A 23,977-nucleotide genomic window follows, 5' to 3' on the forward strand; every position below is an offset into this window, starting at 1 on the left:
GTCCGCGCCATGAAGGCGGCGGCGAGGGCGGCCGGCGTGGCCTGGCCGTGTACAGGGACCGCGGCCGCGGCGGCCGCTACACCGGCAGGGGCGGCCGCGGAGGGGGTCGCGGTGCCTGGGAAGGTGACCGGTACGCCGGCCAGTCCCAGACCGGCTACGAGTATGAGAAGAAGGAGAGGAGACAAAGACGTGTGAGTCCCGCTGCTGAACGATGTCGCGCTCGATGGCTCGTTACTGCTCGGTGGTGTTTAATCTTACCAAGTTTGGGACAAATGTACTGTGATTCTTCGAGCGTATTATTACCATTTCGAACAGCAAGCGTTGGTTGCCCTTGAAGTAAGGGTGCAAAATCCTGTCTCAGAATATTTTGTCCAATAATTTTTGTGTCAAAGTATGCAGTCGTCATACTGATGCCTTTACGCTGGTGCACTTGCTAAAGGTGAATTGATCGATAGATGTAGGACACCATCGTATTGTTTGCAGAACATTCAATTAGGCTCATTTTAACTTGTACCGAAATGAATGTCATTTTCCAAATTTCTTCTCAGTGTGTCAGTTTTCTGGTTCTTGTTGCTTGTATGGAACGACTGTGCTGATGCGGCGCGTTATTTCCGAATGCTGACTGTGCCTGTCGATTCGCCAGGATGACCGGAACAGCGAGAAGACGGAGCGCTACGACAAATATGAGCGCTACGAGCGGCGCGACCGGCCCGACCGTCGTCAGGAGCGCGCCGATAAGGAGGGCCGGCCCCGCCGCCAGGACGGTGGCGAGCCGGGCAAGGGCCGCGACCAGAAGGCGACGCGTGACGGTGAGCGGCGCGGGCCGCGTGGTGAGCCCGCTCGCGACGGCGGCGAGGCTGCTAAGAGCGCGTCTGCGCCCGCGACGTCGGCGACGGCCACGGCTGACACTAAGAGACCAACGGACGAGGCCAAGCCCGAAAACGACGACGCCGCTGCCACCAAACCGGAGAAGGACGAGGCCAGTGCGGCGGAGGAGCCACGGAGGCCTCCGGCCGGGGAGAACGGCATGGCTGACCGGGAGAGGGTGGCGACGGCCGAGGAGGCGGCACCGCCTGCGCCCGCCACCAGCCGGGACAAGCGGCCGCCGCGGGATGAGACGGAGGAGCGCGCGCCGGCCGGCCGCGGTGGGTATGTGCCGCGCGGCGAGCCGTCCCGCCGTGGCCGCGGAGGCTATGAAGGCGGTCGCGGTGGTTACGAGGGTGGCCGGTACCGAGAGGGCGGCCGTGGCCGGCGCGAGTACCGCTCGCAGCGCACGTACCCGCCCGCTGACGAGCAGAACGGCGACGGCAAGGCGGTCAAGTGGTCCAACCGTTACGACCAAGTGCCCCCGCGGTTCCAGCGGCATCGCGACGAGCAGGAGGGCGGAGCGGGCCGCGGCCGCGGCGCCTACCGTGGCCGTGGTGCGCGCGGCGGCGGCGGACGCGTGGGCGGCGCTGCACCGTCCACAGCTTCCAACGAGCAGTCTGTGGCCGAGCCAGGCGCCGGCCGGCCGACTTATGCCAAACAGACCTCGGAGCAGACGAACGAGGACGGTGAGTGGGAGACCGCTTCAGAGAGTAGCAACCCGGATGGCCGACGCGCCAGCCGCACCGCCACTAACAAGGAGAACCGTGGCGGCGGTGGCAGCGGCGGCGGCCGCAAGACCTTCTCCGGGCAGCGGCCGGCCGAACAGCAGCGGCGGGAGCGGCGTGGCGGCGGGGAGACGGGCCGCCGCGGCGGCTCGAGCGCCCCGCTGGCCGCCGGCGACAAGCCGGGCAAGGTGGCCGACGTCGCCGGAACGACAGTGGGACGCGTGGACGAGATCAAGCTGAGCGATGCGGCCGGGGCGCAGCAAGCACTGAGCGACGTGTCCAGCAAGAAGGCGGCAGGGGCCGAGAAGGCCACAGAGAAGAACAAGAACGGCTTCGAGAACTACGATCTGAACTCGGGCAGTGTGGTGATCGTGGACGACCACCCTGAGGTTTCTGAGGACCAGTTCCAGGAGGCGGAGGGCTTCCAGGAAGTGCTCAGCAAAAAGACGGCCAAGGAGCGGCAGAAGGCCCTGCTGGAAGAGCAACTTAAGGCGCAGAAACGCGAAGAGCGTGCGGCGCGGCGTGCCGCAGAGCGAGAGGTGGGAGTAGCGCGCGGCAAGCAGTATGAACGCTCCCGACAGAGCAAGCTGCCGCCGCGCCTGGCCAAGCAGCGCGAGAATAGCCGGCTGCAGAAGCAGTCGGCCGAGCCGCTGCCAGCTGCCACCAGCCTGGTTAATGCGCTGCCCGAGGCTGACGCCGACTCGTCGGTCGGCCTATTCGGCATCAAGGGGTCGATCCCGGCGCCGGTGCCGGCCGTCAACGCCTGGGACAAGCCGATCACGGCGACGCTGCGCGGCGGCCCGGGCTCGGCCCACCTCAGCAGTGTGGACCCGGCCGCGCCCAGCCAACTGTTCGACGCTGGCGACGTGTCGGCCGTGGCGGGCTTCGCTTCCGACCGCAAGTCCGGCCTCGACGCCGCCAGCTTCGACGGTGCCAGCGTGCCGACCAAGACAATGATCTTCGAGAACACTAACTTCAAGAACAGCGGTAGCGCGCCCAAGCTGGCTGCCACGCACCGCGCTGACGCCGGCAAGCAAATGGAGGCGGAGAAGCGCTCCAAGCCTGGCCCCATCGAGCTGCCGCTCATGTTCAAAAACGATGACACGCGCGAGATGAAGCTGGAGTTCACCTTCGATTCAGACTTACCACTGCTGGCCGAGAAGGCGATGGTGACGCAGCCGGCGTCGCACGCCGCCGCCGCCATGTCGCCCGGCACGGCTGACCTCAACATGAAAATAGCCTCGGTGAAGAAGGTGTGGGACACGCCGGCCGTGCCGGTGCTGGCCGACCACCACGCCGAGGACCTGGTGAGCAGTGGCGGCGGCGGTGGCGGCGCTGCCGCCGCCGTCGCCGCCAGCGCTGGCGCTGACCCTACCGCCGACAAGGAGGCGCCGGCCGTGGCCGACTGGTCCTGACAAGCCGGGCGCCTCGCTGGCCTTCCCGTCGGGCGCGGCCAAGGCGGCCCCCGCCGACGTTTCCGCCGCGTCGACGAACGTGTGCAAGGTGAAGCCGCAGCAGCTGCACAGTGCGGCATCGGTGTTCTCGCCGGCGCCGCCGGCCGCCGCCGGGCTCGGCATGTGCAGCGCGGCCGGCGGCGTGGTGGCGCCGGCGGGCGGCCTGCCCGCCGGCGGCGTGTTCCAGCCGGCGGCGCCGCTGGGCGGCATCTCGGCCATCCCGTCGCCTCCGGCCGGTGTGCTGTTCGGCTCGAGCCAGCCAGCTGCAGTCGCAGACGCCCGGCCTGTACCAGCCTTTCCAGCTGGAGACGGCGGCCCCGCTGATGGGCCAGCGCCAGCCGTCGCAGTATTCGCAGTTCGCGTATGGCGTGGGCAACAACTCGTACAGCCAGCAGTCGCTGCTGATGCAGACGCCGCCTCCTAACCACGGGCCGACGGCCTGACCTGCTGTCGCAGTACCGGCTGCCGCAGACCAATCCTTACGGCCAGACGGCTCACCACTCGGCCGGCCAGAACCCGCTGCTTATCAGCAGCTCGACCTCGCTGATGTCGGCCGGCGTCAAGCCGTCGGGCTCGCCGCAGCAGGCGCCGTCGGCCGCGCCTGGCCAGGCCAAGCCCAGCGCGCCCTACCACCAGCAGTCGCTGCAGTTTGTCCAGTATGACCCGACGCTGCTGAGCCAGGGCCTGAGTCCACACATGCTGGGCTCGCAGCTGCTGCCCCGCCAGCAGCCGGTCACGCCCACCAGCAGCTTCTACAGCGGCACGCAGACCTCGGCCTACTTCCAGGTATGCGGCCACCCGTCTCGAGGACGTTTACCTCCGTCTGTCCAGGCGACGTCAGTTTGGGCTGCTGTTTGCACGGGCTCTTGAGTATGTGGATAAGTTCGCTGAGTTGTAAGGGCTAAGTGCAGCAGTGTTCTCTTCGACGTTTGCCTTTTTGTGGGAGAGCTTTTCATTGCACGCTTTAAAATGGGTTCTTGTGTTTTTTGCTTCGATGTCCAGTTTGGTATTGGGTATTCGTTGTTATTGTCCGCAGTTTTGTGCTCACAATAAATTCACGACTGTTTTGCTGTTATTAACAGGACAGAGACTTGTAGCAGTTGGTTCATTATAGTCGATTGTGTTGTCGCCGCGTGCTTCTTTTTGCTGCCATCAATGCGCAAGTGCCGACACCGGTCCGTATTAATGGACACCGGTGTTAACCGATCACTGGACCGCTCGCTCAGGGCACTGGCTCCGTGCAGCAGCCGGCCGGCCAGGTGCAGTCGTTCGGCCTGCAGGGCGGCTTCAACAGCCTCGGCCAGTCGACACAGAACATGAGCCTGGGCATGCAGCAGCTGCGCGCCGCGGCTGGTCTGCAAAACACTGCCTGGAAGACGGAGAACGTCCGCAACCTGATGACAAGTGGACTGAACAGCTCGCTGATGGCTGGCTCGCGCGCGCAGGGCCCCGGTCTGCACCCGCTGTCGCCGAAGCCGGCCGGTCCACCGGGCGCTGTGGTTCAGTATCCGCCGCCGCCGGCGGCTGCCACGGCGGCCGCCGCTGCCCTGGCCGTCCGCTCCCAGATGATGTCGCAGTTCCGCGGCGTAGGTGGCGCGCCCGGCGGCCCTACTGTCGCCGGCATGCCGGCCGCGCCGCGCTACCAAAACCCCATCCAGCGGCCGTCGGCCGGCCCGCCCGGCGGCGGTGGCGGCGGCGGTGGCAGCAGTAGCAGCAGCAGCGGAGGAGGGGGCGGCGGCGGTGGCAGCAAGTCGCCACGCCACGGCGCCGGGTCGCAGCGTCCCAACCCGAGCTCGGCTGAGCAGGCCAAGCTGCGAGAGGCGGCCCTGCAGTCGGCGCAGAGCTTCTTCCGCGGCGAGAACTCCGCCAGTCAGCAAGGTACTCCTGCGCGACGGGATGAGCTTAGTGGGTACAGACGGTCAACAGTCGGTTCATTTGCATGGTTGATCTGCGCGGAACCAGGTGGTAAAATCCCAGTCACGCCGTTTGTGACTTGATTGTAGGCATGCTATCCTGTCTTGGCTCCTTAGGGGACGTGCTTTGGCAGAAATCGTATGTAGGTGATCCGCCCTGAACGGGGGTCACCGCCTATAAGTTTGCAAGTACATGTCGGGTGTTCACATTTGACTGGTGCTTTCCTTTGTTGCAGCGAGATCGAACGTGTTCAGTGCACCGGACACGACACATACTGAAGGTAACCGATAGCGCTGTTTATATCCAAGTTGGGTTCTGTCGCAAGGACGAACTATCGGAGCCTTCCGTAGCATTCTTTGCGGCAAGCGTCCCTCACAGTTCCGCGGTTGGCCGTTTGCAAGTATCGCTGTGTTCGGAAGGACGGCACCTTTGCACCTCAGTCGTTACCGCCTCACAAGAAACGCGCGTTTGCCATAAGACGTCAAAGCATGTTTCGTAGTTTGTTGATTCGTCTCGACGGGTGGTGCAAAGGTATGATACGCTTGAACTGATTGATACACGACTATCTGAATAGTCGCTGCGCCCCGAATTATGTTTACGGTTGTCATGGTCGCCTAATGTGGTGACGTTCCATTTCAGCGCGATCCAATGCATTTGGGACAGACTCTTCTAATACTGACGGTAAGTTTATTTTGGGCTTACTTTGCATGCGTTGCCATCTCGCACCGTCGTGTCATGGGTATCCTGGGCTTTTCCTGGTGCAATACGTATTTTGTTCATGTTGCATTCTTTCTGCACACTGAATTTCTGTTGTTGTTTGGTTCACATTCCAACGTTGTCCGGTACTCTAGAGCGGGCTGCTGTTTCAGTCGGCAAGCCGCTGGAGACGTTGGGCGACACTGCGGCGGAGGCGGCCGCCGCACCTGATCCGCCAGCCCCGACTTCGGTGAGCCGGCCGGCGGCGGCGTCCCCTGTCGTCAGCCAGGAGTCGGGCGCCGGCGAGCCGTCGGCGGCCGGCACTGCCAGCCCGACCCCGGCCCCGGCCCCTGCCCCGGCCGCGACCCCGACCCCGACCCCGACTGCGCCCGCCGCCGAGCTGGCCCCGACCGAGGCGGCGGCGGCGGCCGACGCGGCCGGCGCTGTCGAGTAGCGCCGCGGCCTGCAGCTGCTGCCGCCCTGCGGCTCTAGGACGCGCTGACTGCGGATCCGAGGGAGAGAGCGTCGGTGGGGCCGACGCCTTCCCGCGCGCGCCGCCAAGTCGTGCGGCGCCAGCCGGGAGTCAGAGACGGTCGGATGGGGGGTGGCGGGCTGCGGCCCTGCCCCTCCCCTGCTCTCCGGCACCGGCCGAAGCGGATAATACTCCCGAGTGTGCGCAGAGCCGGCCGACGACCGGGCATTTCACGCGCGGAGCTCGTCCGTGCGTGCATTTGTGTACACTGGAGCGGTCTGTTTCCGTTTGTGTACACAGTAGCGATCTGTTTCCGTTTGTGTGCACAGGAGCGGCCTGTTTCCGTTCTCCCCGTGTGTTTCGTCCGGTTTTAGCCTCCTCAGCATGTGAAGGCGCATAGCGAGGGGGAGCGCCCGGCGCGCGCGTGGCGAACGGCCGGATAGAGGGCCAGGGGCGACTGCCCCCCCCCCCCCCCCCCCGCCCCCGATGGCCGTAACGCAGGCCGACCTGGCCATGGCGCGGCCGTCAGGAACAGCAGGTGGTGCTCTTTCTTTCGGGGAAGTGGTAATAAATTGTGTTGACTGTGAGGAGCCGTTCTATAGCATTTGCAGGCTGCTATTATTTAGTCTGGAGAGCTGCCACTGGATCATGGGTGTTATGTGTCATTCATGAGAGGGCTTAACGAGTTATTCCACCTTGTAGTTCAAGCTCAAATCTTATTTCCTATTATTTCAATAAACTGAAATATTTTGTGTTTTGATTAAATGGACGTGGAGTCTACGCACCAATTCGTTTGTCACGGACCATCTGAACAATTCGCCTATACATGCGCGAATTACGTAAGTTGTGGTGCGCATCGCCCATCGAGAAACGACCATCTCAATGCTCATCTTCTCCCATTCTGTTCCATTTTCGTTCGACGGAATGCCCGATCTAGCGGAGTGCAACAGTTACCAACACATTGGCATGTTTGTTCAAAGGGTGGACGGCCCTTTGCTGGACACTGGGCGTCAAGGACATCCTGCGCTACTCCGGGCACGTCAGAGTAAGGAACCATGTCCAAGCATGCCTCCACACAGAAGGCAGTCCCTGCAAAGCGAAGCAAGCTGGTGGGAAGTGCCCGGCTTCGAGACGGCGCGTGGTTTTCCACACAAACGGAAAGATGTTTACCGATTGGAGCTAGATTAAGGTCACATGAGTTTCTATAACCTTATATAACCTCGTGGGACTTTTTGTCGGCGGAAGAGATTGAAGGCACCCACAATACCCGGACGTCCTCGGCATCACCTAGTTCCACGAAACATTCGTGCTGAATTTTCCATCTGTCTCGCGGGTTCGTTCGCATTACTCTAAAGGGTTTTGAGCGCCGTGGTCGGCAGTCCGAGAAACAGGGCAGACTAACACACGACACGATGCCTTTTGGCAAATGTCTCGAGTATTTCTTCGGCGAGGTTCCTCACTTTATCACGCTGTCTGCACGTTACCCGCACCTGACCAAGCTGACGATCGTGGGACAAGCGGAACTGACGTCACTGCGTGGCCTTGACACGCTGCCACAGCTGACGGAGCTGTGGGTGATAGAATGCGGCCTGCGCCAAATCAGCCACCTCGACAACGCCGAGAAGCTGGAGAAGCTGTACCTCTACTCCAACCAAATCCAGGTGATCGACGGGCTGAGCCGGTGCGTCTGTATCACCACCCTCTGGCTGGACAACAATTGCATCACCGAGGTGGCTGGGCTGCATCACCTGTCGGCTCTGCGTCAGCTGAACCTGGCGCAGAACAACATCGTCCGGTTCGCGTCAGTCGATTGGGGCGACTGCGTCGAGTGGCTCAACCTCAGCGGCAACCCGCTGCCGCTGACGGATATCCCTGCGCTTACTCAGCTGCCCCGGCTCAGTGTACTGCATCTGCAGGATGGCATGTACCGGCCGGCGCCATGTACGCGACTTTGCAACTTCCGGCTCTTCTGCGTGCAATTGCTGCCGCGCCTGCAGCAGCTGGACGGGATGACCATCAGTGAGCATGAGCGGCTGGCGTCGAGCCGGCACCTAACTACGCGCCTTGTCTACTACCGCGCCCTCTGCCGGCACGTAGAGGCTCGCTGTTGTCAGCAGGTGGGTCATCTCTGGCAGGACTGGGACGTTTTCCTGGCAGCCATGGCGCGACGGCTGCGGCTGCTGCAGGCAAAGTGCCAGTTGGTGGAGGCAGCGGCGCGCGCGCCGGCCGCCGACGACGGCGCCGACCCGCCGGCCTCGGCCGAGACGCTGGACGCCTTTCGACAGGCTATCCGCCGACGCATGGAGTGCGTGACGAGCGTGGTGCGGGGTCAGGCGGTGCACAACAGCGAGCGCCTGCAGATGCTGACCAAGCGGCAGCGGCTGGTGCAGGCGCTGCTTGAGCTCGAGTATCGCACCGCTGGCAACATCCGCTGCGAGGAGCTGCACGTGGGCGAGGGCGCCGCCGGTGGCCGCGTCTCGGCGCTAAACCGATACCTGGGCCGTGAGGGCATTTCCCTTCCGGCCGCCAAGAACGTGCACCTCCTGGCCATGTACAAGGTGAACAACCACTTCTTGGAGAATGTGATGGTGCAGTGGAGCGTTTCCGACTGTCTCGCGAGGGTGATGGACCGCTTCATCACCGCCGAGAAGGGTAAAGACATCGACTGGATCCTCGAAGTGTGCAAGGGAGACATCACGACTAAGGTAGCCGTCAGTACCGATTTGGACATCCCCGAGGAGTCCATCACGTCTAAGCCGCTGGCCAGCCTGCGGGAATACTTCGGATGTTTTCGTGAGGCTATCCTGGTACGAGTGCTTGCGCTACCGCAGGAGAAAACAGTACCGGCCAAGGTGCCGTCGTTCTTGCACCCTAGCTCGGAAGAGTTAGTGAACCGCCGCCTCATCCTCGCGCCCAAGCTCATCCTGCTGTACACCATCGGCGACGCGTGCAACGACCGTCCCATGGCCTGCCTGTCCAGTGCGTCCCTGGACGACGATCTGCTGAACTCGGTGTGTTTGCCGGACGTAGAGCTGCCCGCCCGGGAAATGGCCGGGGCGCCCCGTGAGGTCCTGAGGCCCAGCGAACCAAAGGGAGATCGCGTATGCGAGGCCGGCAGGGACATAGTAACCGTGAAAAGCTGCGAGTACGCCGGCCGCATTGCCGAGCTCGACCTTTCTTTCAACGAGCTGAAGACGGTGGAGTTCTTGACACACATGGTAAGCCTGAAGGCCGTCGACCTGCAATTCAACTGCATCGCCAGTGTAAAAGACATGCCCAAGCTGGTCAAGCTCCATTCACTGAACATTTCGTGGAATCGCTTGTCGAATCTGCCGGAAACGCTGCGCCGTCTGACAGTGGCGTGCCCGCAACTGAAGAGCCTCAACATCGGTTTTAACCCGTGGAGAATCTGTGAGGATCGTCAGGGTGTCCTGGCCGCACAGCTTCTTCCGGGCTTGCAAGAGCTGCAGGGACAAACTCTCTCATACCCCGGGAACACTGCGCCGACATTCAGAAGGCTGGAGTGCCCCATGGAAATCGGCGACCTCATGCTGTCGCAGCCCGTGCCGAAGACCATGACTGGCGGTAAGCTTGACCCGCGCAAGCTCACGGCTGTGTGTCTGAACGGCCAGATGCTTCATAGTCTCAAATGCATCCAAGAAATCCCGTTCCTGCAGAAGCTATCGTTGAATGACAACCATTTGTGCTCGCTGCAGGGCCTGGAGGGGTTCCCTCATCTCGAGTACCTCTCCGCCGACTTCAACGAGCTCTCCGACTTCCGTGGTCTGGCCACCTCCTCGTTGAAGCTGCGCTCGCTCAGCGTGCGGCACAACGGCATAGACAGTCTGGATAGTCTGGCGCCGGTCAGCCTGCCGCTGTTGGAGTTACTCGACGTCTCGGACAACCCGGTGGTGTCCCTGTGCGGTCTCGAGCAGTTGGCGTCGCTGACGGAGCTCTACGTGACCTCCTGTCGGCTGGAGAGGCTGGCGGCCCTGGTGCCGCTGGCTGCCTGCGGCCGTCTGCAGGCGCTCGACGCCTCGGACAACGCCGTGTGCGCTGAGCCGCACTACCGCCGCTTTGTCGTGTACAAGTGCGCCCCGCTGCAGATGCTGGACGGCAGCTGCGTGAGCTGCGAGGAGCGTGCCGATGCCGTCAGCATGCTGAGCGGCCTCCTTACGCTCGACCGGCTGCAGGAGACGCTGGCGGCGCCGGCTCTGCGCGCGCTGACGCAGCTCGACCTGCCCGCCTGCGGCATACGCCACATCGACCTGCCAGCTGACTGCCTACAGCAGGTGGTCAGCCTCAGCCTGGAGGACAACGAGCTCAGTCTGCTGTCCGGCCTGCAGCAGCTGCGCCAGTTGCGCGTGCTCAACCTGGTGAACAATGCGGTGCGCCGGATGCGTGACGTCGCTGAGCCTCCGCTGCCGGCCGGCGCCGCCTGCTTCCCCGCCTTGCAGGTGCTCAATCTGGCCAGCAACGGTCTCGTCCGGTTGGGTCCGCTACAGCTGCCAGCCCTGCGTGCCCTGAAGCAGCTCTTCCTGCAGGACAATCAGATCAAGATGCTCGACTGCCTGGCACCCTGCGCGGCGCTGCAGCTGCTCGTCGCTGACCGCAACCAATTGCAGGCGCTGCCGAATGAAACGCTGCCGTCGCTGGCCAGCCTGCGCGCGCTGCACGTTGAGGGCAACCGGCTGCGGCGGCTACCCACGCTGTGGCCACCGCAGCTGCGTGCGCTGTATCTGGCCAACAACAAGCTGAGCGAGCCGATGGAGCTGACACGGCTCAGCGGCCGGCTGGAGCTGCGTCGTGTCTCGCTCTACAAGAACCCGCTGACGCGTAACATCAAGTGGCAGGCGATCCTGTGCGCCTCGCAGCCCTCGCTCCAGGTGCTCAATGGCTCGCCGGTGACGGACGTCACCGGCTGCCGGCCAGGCCTCGACGGAGACGGCGACTCGGTCGACGAGGACGCTGCGGCGTGCGCCGCGTTGCGTGGCAACCGCAGCGTCTGGTGGCGTCCGCAGAGGTCGACCGTCTGGACCTACTCGTCTGAGTTCCGGTAGCGTCCAGCTGCCGCCGCGTGTTGAGCGCGGGTCCCCACCACATCAAGCTCCGATAGCGCGTGGACGACGCCGCGTTGTTGGTGTGCGGCTGCGCCGTTGATTCCGGCGCTTGTATAGCTGTGATCTACTACGAACACGTCGTGATAGCAGTTGACGTTTCAAGGATTGTGGCTGATGTCGCGGTAAGGTATCGCAGGCTGAGACAGGGTCTGAATGGCAGGTTTGGGCAAAGCCGGAGCCTTGCTTGCCGCTTAAGTGTAAGATTTGGCAACACTCGGAAAGTTCATGGGGTAGTGAGATTGACCACACGGTACACGCATTCCTCGGAAATTGTCACACAGCAGGGCTCAATAGAGAATGTGATTGACGAACAATACAACAGAGCAGTGCTGGCGATCTGGCTCACGCCACAGTGCAATGACCGGGATTATTGCCTCCCTCCGGAAGACGCGTTCCCGAGCGCACCTATCGCGCTGTTACAGGCCTGATCCTCGGATACCTGAACATGTTCAGCTGCTTTGATTTCGCATATGCAGTCGCCTGTCAGCAGGTTAACGCATGCCACTGGATGTTTCGCACGTGACGCTTGGCCTACGAGTATATAAAAACGCGTGGACTTTATGTTATATCTGAAAGGTAACTGTCCACATTTAGAGATATTGAAGCAAACAGCCATGATGAAATAAGCTCACTTATAGCTAATGGTATTCCTTCAAGTGGAAAGTACTGCTCTAGACAGCACAATTTCTTTATTTAGTGAAATGCTTCCCCAAGGAGCCTCCGTTTGGTTGCGTCATCACACCTTGTACAATATTGATGGAGAGCCAATTGGCGGCCGTTGTATCTGGAAGTCTTACTCACGGATGCCAGATATGAGCGAGTCTACGATTACATTTTTCTTAGCCTTGATCACCATGTGACCAATGGAATGACAGGATTTGAATGGTTTTATTATGACGTCATGGATGCTCGGGTGACCTGGAGATAGTCCCCCCCCCCCCCGGAATAGTCTGCACATCTCCACGGACGTGTAGCTCAGAAACTAGGGGGTTGCATGCATTGAGAAGAGCAGGGCTGTGAACCGCAACGAATGATCTTCAGGGTAGCTATTTACATTGACGCGTTTCTTTAATTATGTTATTATGACGTCATGGATTCCCGGATGACCTGGCTTTGGTTTTGACCGGATGGCCTGGTTCTCCATGCCTTTTTGCACTGAAACAGCGACTTTCCAAACCAGTTACAGCTGACACGTCGCAGGCTGAGCATCTGGGACTCACTTGAAAAACCCATTCAGCAAAAGGTGACTATCATCATTAATCTTCCTTTCCGTTTATGATGCCTAAAATCTCACCTCTCATCTTCATCGGACTCTAGAGGTCAGGAGGTCAGACTCTACGGGCAGGGCCGTGCCCAGTGTGACCGCGGCCAGTTCTTCGGGCCTTCGGCCCCTCAGTCTTCCAATCAGTTCACTGATCTTTGGTCCAAACGGGCCCTTCGGCCCTTCCTCGGGCCTCTTCAAATAAAGATCGTGACCGACCCGGGGCCACTTGCCGACACATAACGTCCTGTAAGGCATTTTGAGCCTCTGATCGACACAGGGACCCCTCATTGTTAACGGGGCCGGGACAATGCAACTTGCGGGTCCAGCCCTCGCTTCTGTCAGGGAAATGGGCCACCAGGGTCCAGACCGATACGGCGCCAGCTGTTCGATGCTGGTGTTGCCTGCCTGACAAAGAGGCTCATATCGTCTCAGGAGGTTCTCAATCGGTGCGAGAGGCCTTCTGACAGATATAACAGGTCACGGACCTACGGACCGCGATCCTTCATGTGGCCTTCAACCAGCTCTTCGGGCCCTCATGCCTTCCAATCGGACCCTTTATCGTCGGCTCCGGAATGCTCCTGGCACCTCTTCGAGCCTCGTCGAACACTCTTCGGAGGCCTAGCTAGCTAGCCTCTCTTCTCTTCCAAGGCGCCCCTGGTTAAATATGCTGATTCTTGTATCTAAAACGCATTGTTTGGTGCACCATTTTGGCTCACATCTGCGAGAGGGTTGTGGAAGAACGCAAACGTAACCACTATGAAAGTTTAAATGCTCGATAGCTTTGGATATCGCAAGACGGGAATCGTCATGAGTTGGACGCAGCTTAAGAGACAGTTCATGTTCGCTATGCAATAATTACCCGATAAATCAAGGCGTACCCTGTACATTAAATGCTTATTTACAACTACGTTCGCAAAGCAAAATAATGCGCGTTGGAAGACTTATTCTCTACAAATACGAAGGAGAGCGCGAGCTTAAACCAGTCGTCATCCAAGCACTATTTATGCAACAGGAGCGCCAGCACAGCACGCCTGCAATGCCAAAACCACCTGTCATCCACGTACTATTTATGCGAAAGGAGCGCCAGCACAGCACATCTGCAATGTCAAACAGACGAGATCCGTATGTGCACGTGTACATGGCACACATGACAGAACCAGGATAGTCCGGTTCACTTGGCGATATCGCTTAATAAAACTTGTAGCTTTACAATGAAACAAGGTGGTTTGTACGCGTACAAATGTGGCACACTGCAAGGCAACCCGTTTTTGTTTTTTTTGCTGTTTTTGCACAACTCGCTGATACTTGAGGCACAGCACGCGTCGTCACTGACATTACCGCTGAACGCCCGGCGACTGGCTGCGTGTGTCACTGGGGGACAATCACAGTTCCATGCGAAACAATACGATCTAGCGGGCACGCTTTACATTGGCCACGAAGACACTAGCATGCGGTTGTCACACTTCTCCTGCTTAAAAGGGAATGTTCTGCATTTGAAGACATCATTAAATAAGCTCACATAAGCATTGGTACACTTTTGAGTGGAAAAGACTGCCCTAGACGACACGGTTTCTCTGTTTAGTCAGTATGATCCTCAATACGTCAATGTTTGATTACGTCGTCGTGCCTTGCACAACATCGATTATGAGCCAATTCAGGGTCAACATATCTGCAAATCGTGTTCACGAATGACAACATGAACGACTCGACAACTTGATTTTTATTGGCTTTAATTGCCGCATGACCAGTGAAGTGGAACTTCAATGACGTAATTATAGCGTCATGGATGCCTGGGTGATCTTGAAAAAACTCCAAAAAAGCCCGCACATCTTCGCGGGCATTTAGGTCAGAAGCTAGAGGTTTAAGGCCTTTAGAAGGGCAGGGCTGTAAACTGCATGAGCTGATCTGCAAGATGGCTATCTCAGTTCAAACGCCGCACAAATGTGGAACACTCCCTTTAAAGGAAGTATTATACACGTACGTACAGACGAACACCCAACGCCATTCGGTTCAGCACAAATCCAGGACCGCCGCGTGCGACCTCTCGGGAAATTAAACGTTCCATGGCGTAATCAAACAATGACGCAATGACTAGCTCATTTACCAAACAGAGAAATTGTGTTATCTAGAGCGGCCTTTTCCGCTTAAAATATACCAATAGTTATAGGTGAGCTTATTTCATCAGATATGCCGCTTGCCCCAGTATCTTGAAACGCGGAACATTCCCTTTCATAATTGTCAACTAAATTTCCATCAAAACGTGAGACAAAAGCGTTCTAATCTTGGGCATTGGCTGCGGCAAGTTCAGTTCAAGAACATTTGGCGTCTCGCTTCACCATCACCACGAGCAAAAGCAACAGGTGAACGGCCGAACTAACGCCAGCCAATGGCTACTGCGTGCCTCATCTACCGTTGTCTGGCGGAAGTTCGAACCAAACTCTGTAACATGTGCAGCGGTTACAATCCAACATCACCCTATCGACGTCCCATTCATCTTAACAATCCAATAACAATGCTTCGCAAACAAATGCTTCGCACATACGGCTCATGGTTTCAATCGGACCTCGTGTGCGCAATGTTGTAAAATTCCCCCATGTACACTGAGGTAAACCCATAGTTAAAAGAGATTGAACAAACATGGCTTGTGCTATGCAAAATATTCGCCTTCAACGCAGTCTCACAAAGCTACCAATTAATCATCGCGGCAGTAAAATAGTCGGTCGGAGACACGGCTCAGCCGGTTCCCACCAGCGTCGGGCACCTGCACGCATGGCGTGTGGCCCCAGCCGACGTGGGGCCCGCTCAGTCGAAATGGTACTGGTCCTCGGCTTCCCAATCGATGCCGCTCTTCCTGATGAGCGCCTCCGTCATGGCGCGCACCGTCTGCAGCTGCGTCGCCATCAGCCGCACCTCCTGCTTGACGCCGCGCAGCTGGGCGATGGTCGTCTCCTGCGCCTGGTCGGCGCCCACCTGGCGGCACCCCCGCGGGGCGACCCACGTCAGGCGACAGCCAGCGGGGCACCGGCGTCACGATACGTCATATGGGCGCAAGAGGGCAGGCCACGGGGTGCGAGGCGTCATCCGGGTCCGCCCGGGAGTTTAGCGTTAATGGAGCGCATGCCATGGATCACCGGGGACCACACCAGGGACATAGCTATGCTCCGCATGGTCCCCAGCGAGCAGGAATGGGCTAGGGAGAGTCAGCAGAAACGGACGAATGCTATGATCGCTAAAATGCTATGGATCAAATGATCGCTAAAACGCGGCCTGCCAGCCTGTCAGGACGTCGGAGGAACGGAAGCCCTCACAGAAATGTCCGTGATGGCAGGAGCGGCACCGCCCCAGGTCAGCTATTCTGTTTGCGGACAGCATCACCGCAAAGGACAAATCAATAACGACCGTTCGGCTGATGGTTAACACGCACCTTTTCCGCGTCCTGGATCAGCTTCTCGGCCACCTCTTTCATGGCGAAGTCGCCGCGCCACAGCTTGGCGATGAAGTTTTTTCTACGTTGGTTGGGATACACCGTCATGTTGCGCATGGTCAGCTTGCGCAGGATAAAGTCGGGCACGATCGACTCCACGTCCAGCACCAGCTGCACCGTCATCGCCAGCCGCTTCAGCGAGGCCTGGTCCTGCACAGACTTGATGTCGTCCACAGCTAGACCCACCTAGGGGAGAGTCGTATGGTCGCTAGCGGTTGCAGATCACTGATGATGGTGTCGCCGAGATGTGCTGGCCCAGTAAGATCATTGTTGGTGGAAATGTAGTCCATTCACAAGAATCCGATATGTCAGTAGCTTTATGAGACAATGCGCGCACGATGTTACAGTCACTGCAGTGTGCGCTGATTTCCTGGCACTTTTCCAATGTAAATAATATCTACTTGGCAAAAGGCGTTCATGGCGATTTCCGACCAGATGTGACCTTATGGTATCAACAATATATACCGACCACTTCACTCACCAACAAGTTCATGATGATGATGGACATCAGGATTAAGAACGCGACGAATAAAGTGTAGGTGACACCAGGAAAGTGCACGCTTTCCTCGCCGTCGAAGATAGACCCATAATCCATCTCTCCAATCATCATCACGGAAGTCTTTAGTAAGGACTTCCCCACCGTTGAAAATGCCACCTGGAAGGAAGCAACGCAGTAAGCGTGCATTCCGCTACTCGTCAGGTTCTCGCTCGTTATCGTACGGACAATGGTGATGACGTAAGATTAATGAGACCTTACAACAATGTGTTACGAAGTTCATACAAGGCACTCAAAATTAATTTCTCAATACGATCATAAGCAACTTGCCCTACTATAAGTCGATAAAACGTTGGCGAAGTCCCCACTTCATCACAGTTGTCAGAAGTCGACAGCCATAAAAAGACGACAGTGATTGAAGACGAATTCGAAAAAGTCGAAGGAAAGTCGAAACGGATAGGAATCAACAGAGATAAAAGTCGACACGGAAAAAACCAGGAACAAAAAATCGAAAGAGACAAATTCAAAACGGTTACGGCCGACAGGAATAAAATTCGAACCGAAAAAAATTGAGAAAAAGAACAAAGGGATAGATGTCAGCAGATACTAAAAGTCAAATTGGAGAAGAATTCAAGTGACCAAAAGTGAAGTGGAATAACAACAAGTGTGCAAATAGGGAAAACAGGAGAATCACCAGGATCTAACGCCTGGCAACAGAGATAAGGCTGGGACCGCATGCAGGTGATCCCCTCGTTATGAAGGCCGTTAATGCCGCCAGGGCCAAGGAGTGTCCTGAGGCATGAGTGGCCATAACGGGTATGGGCCGCGCTAATGAAGGCGTCTGTAATTGACATTCTCATGACAAAGTATATTGGGCGCAGACGGAAACCAAGGTCAGCTACTCAGGTGACGATTATGACCACGGGGTAAAAGGGTGCTTCGGCTTTAAAAAAAACAAAACAGGAAACTGGCTTGCATGGATGACTTTGGCTCAAAATACGTGCTAAGAATAGTTTGCTCCTTTTACTCCATGAGCCCACCACCCAGTTCATAATGCAACTCCAGCTGCATACACAGCTTTGCCTCCAGCCTCTTTCGTCAGAAAGGAAAGCGGTCGTCTCTTTTCGTGCTTCACAATGTGGTGGCAAGGATGGGCCGCTTTAGAGTAGCAAAACACTGTGCTGCTATAAAAATTAAGTACAGAAGTCATAATCGATGAGCAGTTAGGAGTGCACATGGAAGCTGCCTGCTGTAAAGACACAACCATGGTCTCTTTGGATACAACTGCAGGTTGTTTATACGGGTTTGGGAAGAGGTTTGAATGAGGACTGCTACATTTATTAACTGGCCACCTATCGACCGCAAAATTATTTTCCGAGGATCAAATGCGGCAGCGCATTCAAAGGAAGGTTTGCGAGTCGGCCGACGTTCTTATGATCCTATTACCCTTGACAGTTTTCGATTGGCTTCTATTTATGTCGGTTTGTCAGAAATATAAATTATCGGCTTCTGGCAGTGCTGACTTTTTTGACTGTTCCTTATTTTGGCTTCTATCCCTTTCAGCTTTTATGCTTGTCAACCATGTGTCTTTTAACTTTTCGTCTTCAATTCGACTGTCATCCCTGTCGAACTTTCGTCGTTGAACTCTTTCCAATTTGATTGTTGTCTTTGTTCCCATTACCTATTTGTTCTACGAATGTGCTAACTGAATCAAATTTTATCCCCACCGACATACCAAATTTTTTCTCGTTCGATTTTTTCCCCTTGGATTTGTTCCATGCGACATACTGACCGCCCACACTAATTCCGTAGCTCTTGATATCACCGGCAACATACAGTCGGCGCATGAAGACAGCGGCACTGGTGTTCCCCACGGTCATTTCACTAGGGTATGCGACGTGAGAGTAAGCGTCACAAAAGTGCGACAAGCTTGGGCAATGCACCTAAGCAACTTCTCACCTGATTCTGCAAAAGAACGAAGAAGGTTATGGCAAATGCCGTGATGAATAAGAAGAAGACGAGGAAGAACTTGGTGAACGTCGAGAGAACGTCGGTGAACATGACGACGTAGATGCCAAACACGGGGAACTTGCGGATGAAGAGCAGCAAGTTCATCCAGGCGAGGAACACCGCAACAGCTCCGACCTTCCACTGCCAAACCTGCAGCCAAGATCACACAGAAGCATGGGCGCGTGCCAGGTTACTGCATGCAGTGCACACGCACAGACACTCACAGAGCCAAAAACGAGTATCAGGAACAAGCTGTGAGATACTCAAGAAACATTTCAAAAAGTGGGGATTAAGCTCAAGAAACTTTATTTCGGGGGGAACCTTTACTGCAGACGCAAGCGCGGCGACCTGAAGAGTGGGGAGGGATGGAAGCCGTCCGCTCTTAATGAAAGACACTTTTTGGAGAGAAGTAAAGGCTTTAAGTGTCATATAAACGAGGTCGCTTTCCCCTCGTGCGCCAGTTTACCTTCTCCACTCGTTGTACGCTATTCGGCAAACAGGTTATCCAGTTTCATGAAAATATGTTTGGGTGTCAGCATTATTTCTACTCGGGACGTAAATTCAACGATCGGGTGGGCGTTTACGCTGTCTGGCGAGGTAAAGGCCTCACCAGTTCACATGATGAAATTGAGGTTCGGGCCCAGGCTGGTCAAAATTTCAAAGTTGAATCCATGGCTTAAAGTACCCCAAAATTTATGAAGCGCCTGTATTTCGACCATTAATTTTTCAGGAAACCATTTTATCGCAGCATTTTAGACAGACAAAATTCAAACCATCAGACACGGTCTAAACTCTTAATGGTGACAACGGCCCAATCACGGAATGAAGATCATTATTTTTAACTTTCTCTACCAGAGTACTGCTCCTGCCCGTCGTCGGCTCCGACCGCTCTGACCCAGCTGCTGCCCCTCATCTGCGGCAACCGCTTCGAACCTGCTCCTGCCCCTCGTCGGCGCCGAACGCTCTGACCCAGCTCCTGCCCCTCGTCGGCGGCGACCGCTCTGACCCTGCTCCTGCTCCTCACACAAACTCGGTCACTCTAGTGCCTACCAGTCGGATGCCGGTGGCCCGGGAGCACTGGTCGAAGTCCCAAACCAACAGCAGCGCGCAGACGTAGCAAGTCCACTCCAGCATGTTGTTCCAGCCAAAGTAGTGCCAGCGAGCCTGTCAGCAGTGCCAGCGAGCCTGTCAGCAGTGTCATGCGAGCCTGTCAGCAGTGCCAGCGAGCCTGTCAGCAGTGCCAGCGAGCCTGTCAGAAGTGCCAGCGAGCCTGTCAGCAGTGCCAAAGTCAGGCCAGGATCAGACGAGACAAGGCTGAACGAGCCAGATCAGATAAATTTTAGGTCCACAGAAGTCAGAGTCGAGCGAGTCTGAGGTCGGGTGCGAGTTGGACGAGTCAGGGTCGGGCGGGTCGAGGTGTGAAGAGACGGCACAGAACGATTCAGGATCCGACACGATAAAGACCGGGCCAGAATCAGGTCTGGGGAGCCCGGCTCGAATGATGCAGAGATGGACGAGGCGGGGATGCACAAACCACAGTTCAGCGCACTCACACGGGCTCACGTGGAACGAGTCAGTGTCGGACTCGTCAGACAAATGAGATGGATCGGAGTCGTGTGAGTTTCGGTGAGGCGGGTAAGAGCTCAGCGGGGCGGCGTCATGGAAGTCAGGATGTGACGAGTCCGGGTCGAAAGTATTAGTACCTGGCACAAGACGAGTGGTGAGTCAGCTTCGGATCAGGACTGACAAGTCAAAGCAAGACGAATCCGGATCCGAAGCCAAGAATAGTCATGACCTCGCGAGATAAGTAGAAATAGTTGGGAGCATGAGAAGGGATGCTGGTGAGACTTTGAATTCGTTCTTGAGTCCGAGAAGGAGAGGAGACGGTGTACCGGACAAAGACGAGGCACCGTTAGGACTATGAGTCAGTGCGGACGGTGAGGAGTTAAGCTGGCTCCCAGGATAGCGGGATAGCTTCCCAGGATGGCGGGAGGATACGAGGTGCGGCCTCCAGGATAGCGGGAGGATACGAGGTGCGCCCGCTGCCCCCGGGTTAGCGGGAGGTTACGAGGTGCGGTCTCCAGGATAGCGGGAGGACACGAGGTGCGCCCGCTGCCTCCAGGACAGCGGGAGGACACGAGGTGCGCCCGCTGCCTCCAGGATAGCGGGAGGACACGAGGTGCGGCCTCCAGGATAGCGGGGGGATACGAGGTGCGCCCGCTGCCCCCGGGTTAGCGGGAGGTGCGAGGTGCGGTCTCCAGGATAGCGGGAGGACACGAGGTGCGCCCGCTGCCTCCAGGACAGCGGGAGGACACGAGGTGCGCCCACTGCCTCCAGGATAGCGGGAGGGACACGAGGTGCGGCCTCCAGGATAGCGGGAGGATACGAGGTGCGCCCGCGTCGGTGGCTTTCACCATCGGTTACCTTAGCCGACAGATCACCTGGCCACATCTCGGGGACAGGCGAGCGCCTCATGTCTCAATGTTGGAGACATCCTGTCACGCGGTGGACCACAATACATGTGATATCCGAGACACGGTGATGTTGGGAGAGGGATAATAGAGATAATCTCTCTTAAAAAACCGTGCGGGGTGGGTGCTCAGCGTGTTTCCATTTATAAAAAACGGCGATGATTGGCGTTGATGTGGGTGGGCTTTAGCCGAGGTGCGTGTGGGTGAGTGATGCAGTGATAATCTTTAATGATAAACAATAAATGAGCGCAACGGAACAAGGCTCGCAGAAACGTCAGCTGTTTAGAAAAACTGCCGACGTTCCAGAAGAAGCAGTGAGCTTTTTTGACAAAAAACAGCAATGTCCATCATCTTCCACAGCCATACGGCAAGGCTTGGTGAGTGCAATGCCATTGTAAAGGCACATTGATTGCCACATGGTACTGCAATACACCCCCCCAAAATTATAAGTTAAGGAATTAAAAAGCTTCAAACAACACCTCAAGAACTTGGGGATTCCTGAAAAGGGTCTGAGAGTCCATTCAAAGTCTGGCATGTGAAGCCTCATGGCAGCCATACGGGTCGGGTTCAGGCGTTACCACACCCATCAGCTTCCACGACTCCATGTTCAACGGAAGGCGGAGAGACCACTGCGCTGCGGCCAGGGAAAATAAGTTTCTAAGCGTGTGACATACAGCTTTGTAGATCCAGCTCAGTGAAGGGATGAAGTATGACCAGTGCATGGATAATGTGTAACCCAGCGGCAGTCCCCAGCAGTCCACAAGACCAACAGAGTGCAACATCAAGTATGGCCCCACATATAGGTTACAAACCAGTCCGGGTACCTTCAGCTTGCATGACGGCTGAAATGACAACGCAGTGGCGTTACGTGGCAATCGCTGCACGAAAGCCACGCGATGGACCAGCCTCGATCTACAGAAAGCTGTAAAGCTGGCGCTTGGCCACTCTGAAAGAAATGCCACCGCTGCAGCAAACGTGCAGTGTTTTGTAGTCTACAATCGGGCTCACTGCAACCAGCACAGCGCTCGCACGTCACAGTCCTCAAGCATGAGTTTGGTATGAGCATTCACATTTAGCCAATTTTTCATGTGTCTGCCCATTGCTCTCATTCTTACGAGTCATGGAATACGTTGCCTGGTGTGTGTGTATGTGTGTGTGTGTGTGTGTGTGTGTGTGTGTGGTGTGTGTGTGTGTGTGTGTGTGTGTGGTGTGTGTGTGTGTGTGTGTGTGTGTGTGTGTGTGTGTGTGTGTGCGCGTGTTGCGTGTGCGTGTGGTGTGGTGTGGTGTGTGTGTGCTCTCTCTCTCTCTCTCTCTCTCTCTCTCTCTCTCTCTCTCTCTCTCTCTCTCTCTCTCTCTCTCTCTCTCTCTCTCTCTCTCTCTCTCTCTCTCTCTCTCTCTCTCTCTCTCTCTCTCTCTCTCTCTCTCTCTCTCTCTCTCTCTCTCTCTCTCTCTCTCTCTCTCTCTCTCTCTCCTCTCTCTCTCTCTCTCTCTCTCTCCTTCTCTCTCTTCTCTTCTCTCTCTCCTCTCTTTCTCTCTCTTTCCTCTCTTCTCTCGCTTTCTCTCTTCTCTCTCTTCTCTCTCTTCCTCTACTCACTCTCACTCTCACTCACTCACTCACTCACTCTCACTCACTCACTCACTCACTCACTCACTCATCACTCACTCACTCACTCACTCACCTCTCTCTTGACTCTGAATTTATGTCTGTATTTCTGCACGCAGATAGAAAGACAGACAGACGTGAGCAGCGCGAGGTGTTTGTGTGCCGGTGCTGAGTTCGCGTTTCTGATGTGCGATGCGTCAAGTGTGAAAACAAATGTTTTGGGGTTCACGTAAATCATAAAATTCAGTTTTGAGGTTTGTATTACGGATCTTACCTTTCGGTTCATAACTGGGACAGCATATCTGACGCATTGTCATGCAATGCCTCCTCATCGCTTTCACAAGAGCGGGCCATGGTATTTTTGTAGCATGGTTTCAATAACGCATGACACCCACGAGAGGCACAATTTCGTTTCTTTTTTATATATTTTTCGAGAAAGGATCTGGTGACATTGACAAAGTAAGTAGTTGTAATTCATTCTTGACGAGCATTTGAAGCAGCGGATCCTGCTCCCTATCAAGACTACGCCATTAAGATAAGCCCTAAGAATGTACGCCGGAATGACCTTCTTACATGTATCTGGATAGTCTCCATTGGCCTGCATGCGTTTACCCACTTTTGTGCTCTTCTGTTAACATCTGCCTGAAATACACCGGTTGATGGGCCAAACACGAGTCTAGAAATAGCACTTTGATGCTGACATTGAATTCGCCAGTGAAAACTGAAGCTACACCTCTCCTACCCTTCTTCACCGCCACCACACGTTTGCCCTAACCGATTATATCCACAGCGACCGACGCCAGAACTGTAGCGATGTGTTGTGGATGCGACCAGCGGTCAGATACATGCTTTCCACGGCATGAGAAGGCCTAGCCATCGATAAAAACCAATAACCGCAGAGGGCAGTGCGACAAAAGCCTTTGACCTTTGACCTGGTATCACATACCGCAGTTCTCATGTGCTGATGTCCACTAGTGCCTGTCACCTGGAGGAATCCGAGAGCTATTTAACGCCGCCTTCCGCATCGTCGCAGCATACTTGGTATTTAGCATAACAGCGGTCCATAAATCATTGCCTTGATCTCCGTTACTCGGTTTCGCCTCCCAAACAAAACATTTATAATTGTCCGGACACGCTTACCTGATGCACTGGCGACATATTTTTAACGCCGTTTTCCGCGAGTCTCTAGCTTGCCTAGTTCGAGGTTGCACTGGCCATAACGGGTAGCCTCTGACGTCCCTCCTTGTAGGAAAAAGACGAAAAAAACTCGCAGGACGAGGGCAAGTCAACAACCTACGCCAAAACTGGGATCCCGCCTTCTCCCCAAATCTTACTGAGCGAAGTTCACTTCGGATATTTCCTCGCATCGGGAAATATATCACCGTAAGCTGCAAAGCGCCA

At 56.4% G+C, this 23,977-nt stretch overlaps 2 protein-coding genes and 1 long non-coding RNA gene across 3 annotated transcripts; 2 read left to right on the plus strand and 1 right to left on the minus strand.

Moving 5' to 3' along the window:
- Positions 1-20: 20 nt before the first annotated feature.
- Positions 21-4,615, plus strand: LOC119102730 (protein PRRC2C). Its single transcript, XM_037226188.1, has 6 exons — positions 21-191; positions 644-3,000; positions 3,234-3,483; positions 3,656-3,832; positions 4,273-4,550; positions 4,612-4,615. Exons 2-6 carry the CDS (start codon positions 1,028-1,030, stop codon positions 4,613-4,615), a joined length of 2,682 nt encoding a protein of 893 aa, XP_037082083.1. The 5' UTR covers positions 21-191; positions 644-1,027.
- Positions 4,616-4,762: 147 nt separating this feature from the next.
- Positions 4,763-5,909, plus strand: LOC119103996 (uncharacterized). The gene is made up of 4 exons (XR_005094852.1): positions 4,763-4,924; positions 5,196-5,240; positions 5,600-5,641; positions 5,830-5,909. It is a non-coding gene; the product is annotated as an uncharacterized LOC119103996 (long non-coding RNA).
- A 7,689-nt stretch (positions 5,910-13,598) lies between these two features.
- LOC119103601 (transient receptor potential cation channel subfamily A member 1 homolog) lies at positions 13,599-19,687 on the minus strand. Its single transcript, XM_037227194.1, has 5 exons — positions 19,553-19,687; positions 18,452-18,652; positions 16,478-16,651; positions 15,937-16,182; positions 13,599-15,482 (listed from the first exon to the last, which is right to left on the minus strand). The coding sequence occupies exons 1-5, from the start codon at positions 19,634-19,636 to the stop codon at positions 15,315-15,317; spliced, it is 873 nt and encodes a 290-aa protein (XP_037083089.1). The 5' UTR covers positions 19,637-19,687; the 3' UTR covers positions 13,599-15,314.
- Positions 19,688-23,977: the final 4,290 nt, after the last annotated feature.

Source organism: Pollicipes pollicipes, unplaced genomic scaffold (genome assembly GCF_011947565.3).
Source record: "Pollicipes pollicipes isolate AB1234 unplaced genomic scaffold, Ppol_2.1 Scaffold_5724;HRSCAF=6776_pilon_pilon_pilon, whole genome shotgun sequence".
NCBI lineage: Eukaryota > Metazoa > Arthropoda > Thecostraca > Pollicipedomorpha > Pollicipedidae > Pollicipes > Pollicipes pollicipes.

Excerpts from the sequence above, each read along its gene's own strand:
- LOC119102730 (XM_037226188.1), top strand. The coding sequence starts at position 1,028 with ATGGCTGACCGGGAGAGGGTGGCGACGGCCGAGGAGGCGGCACCGCCT. Across the intron at positions 3,484-3,655 it reads CTCCTAACCACGGGCCGACG|GCCAAGCCCAGCGCGCCCTA; the intron begins GCCTGACCTGCT and ends GCGCCTGGCCAG. Across the intron at positions 3,833-4,272 it reads AGACCTCGGCCTACTTCCAG|GGCACTGGCTCCGTGCAGCA; the intron begins GTATGCGGCCAC and ends CCGCTCGCTCAG.
- LOC119103601 (XM_037227194.1), bottom strand. The coding sequence starts at position 19,636 with ATGCTGGAGTGGACTTGCTACGTCTGCGCGCTGCTGTTGGTTTGGGAC. Across the intron at positions 18,653-19,552 it reads GGGCCACCGGCATCCGACTG|GTTTGGCAGTGGAAGGTCGG; the intron begins GTAGGCACTAGA and ends TCTTGGCTGCAG. Across the intron at positions 16,183-16,477 it reads TCATCATCATGAACTTGTTG|GTGGGTCTAGCTGTGGACGA; the intron begins GTGAGTGAAGTG and ends ACTCTCCCCTAG.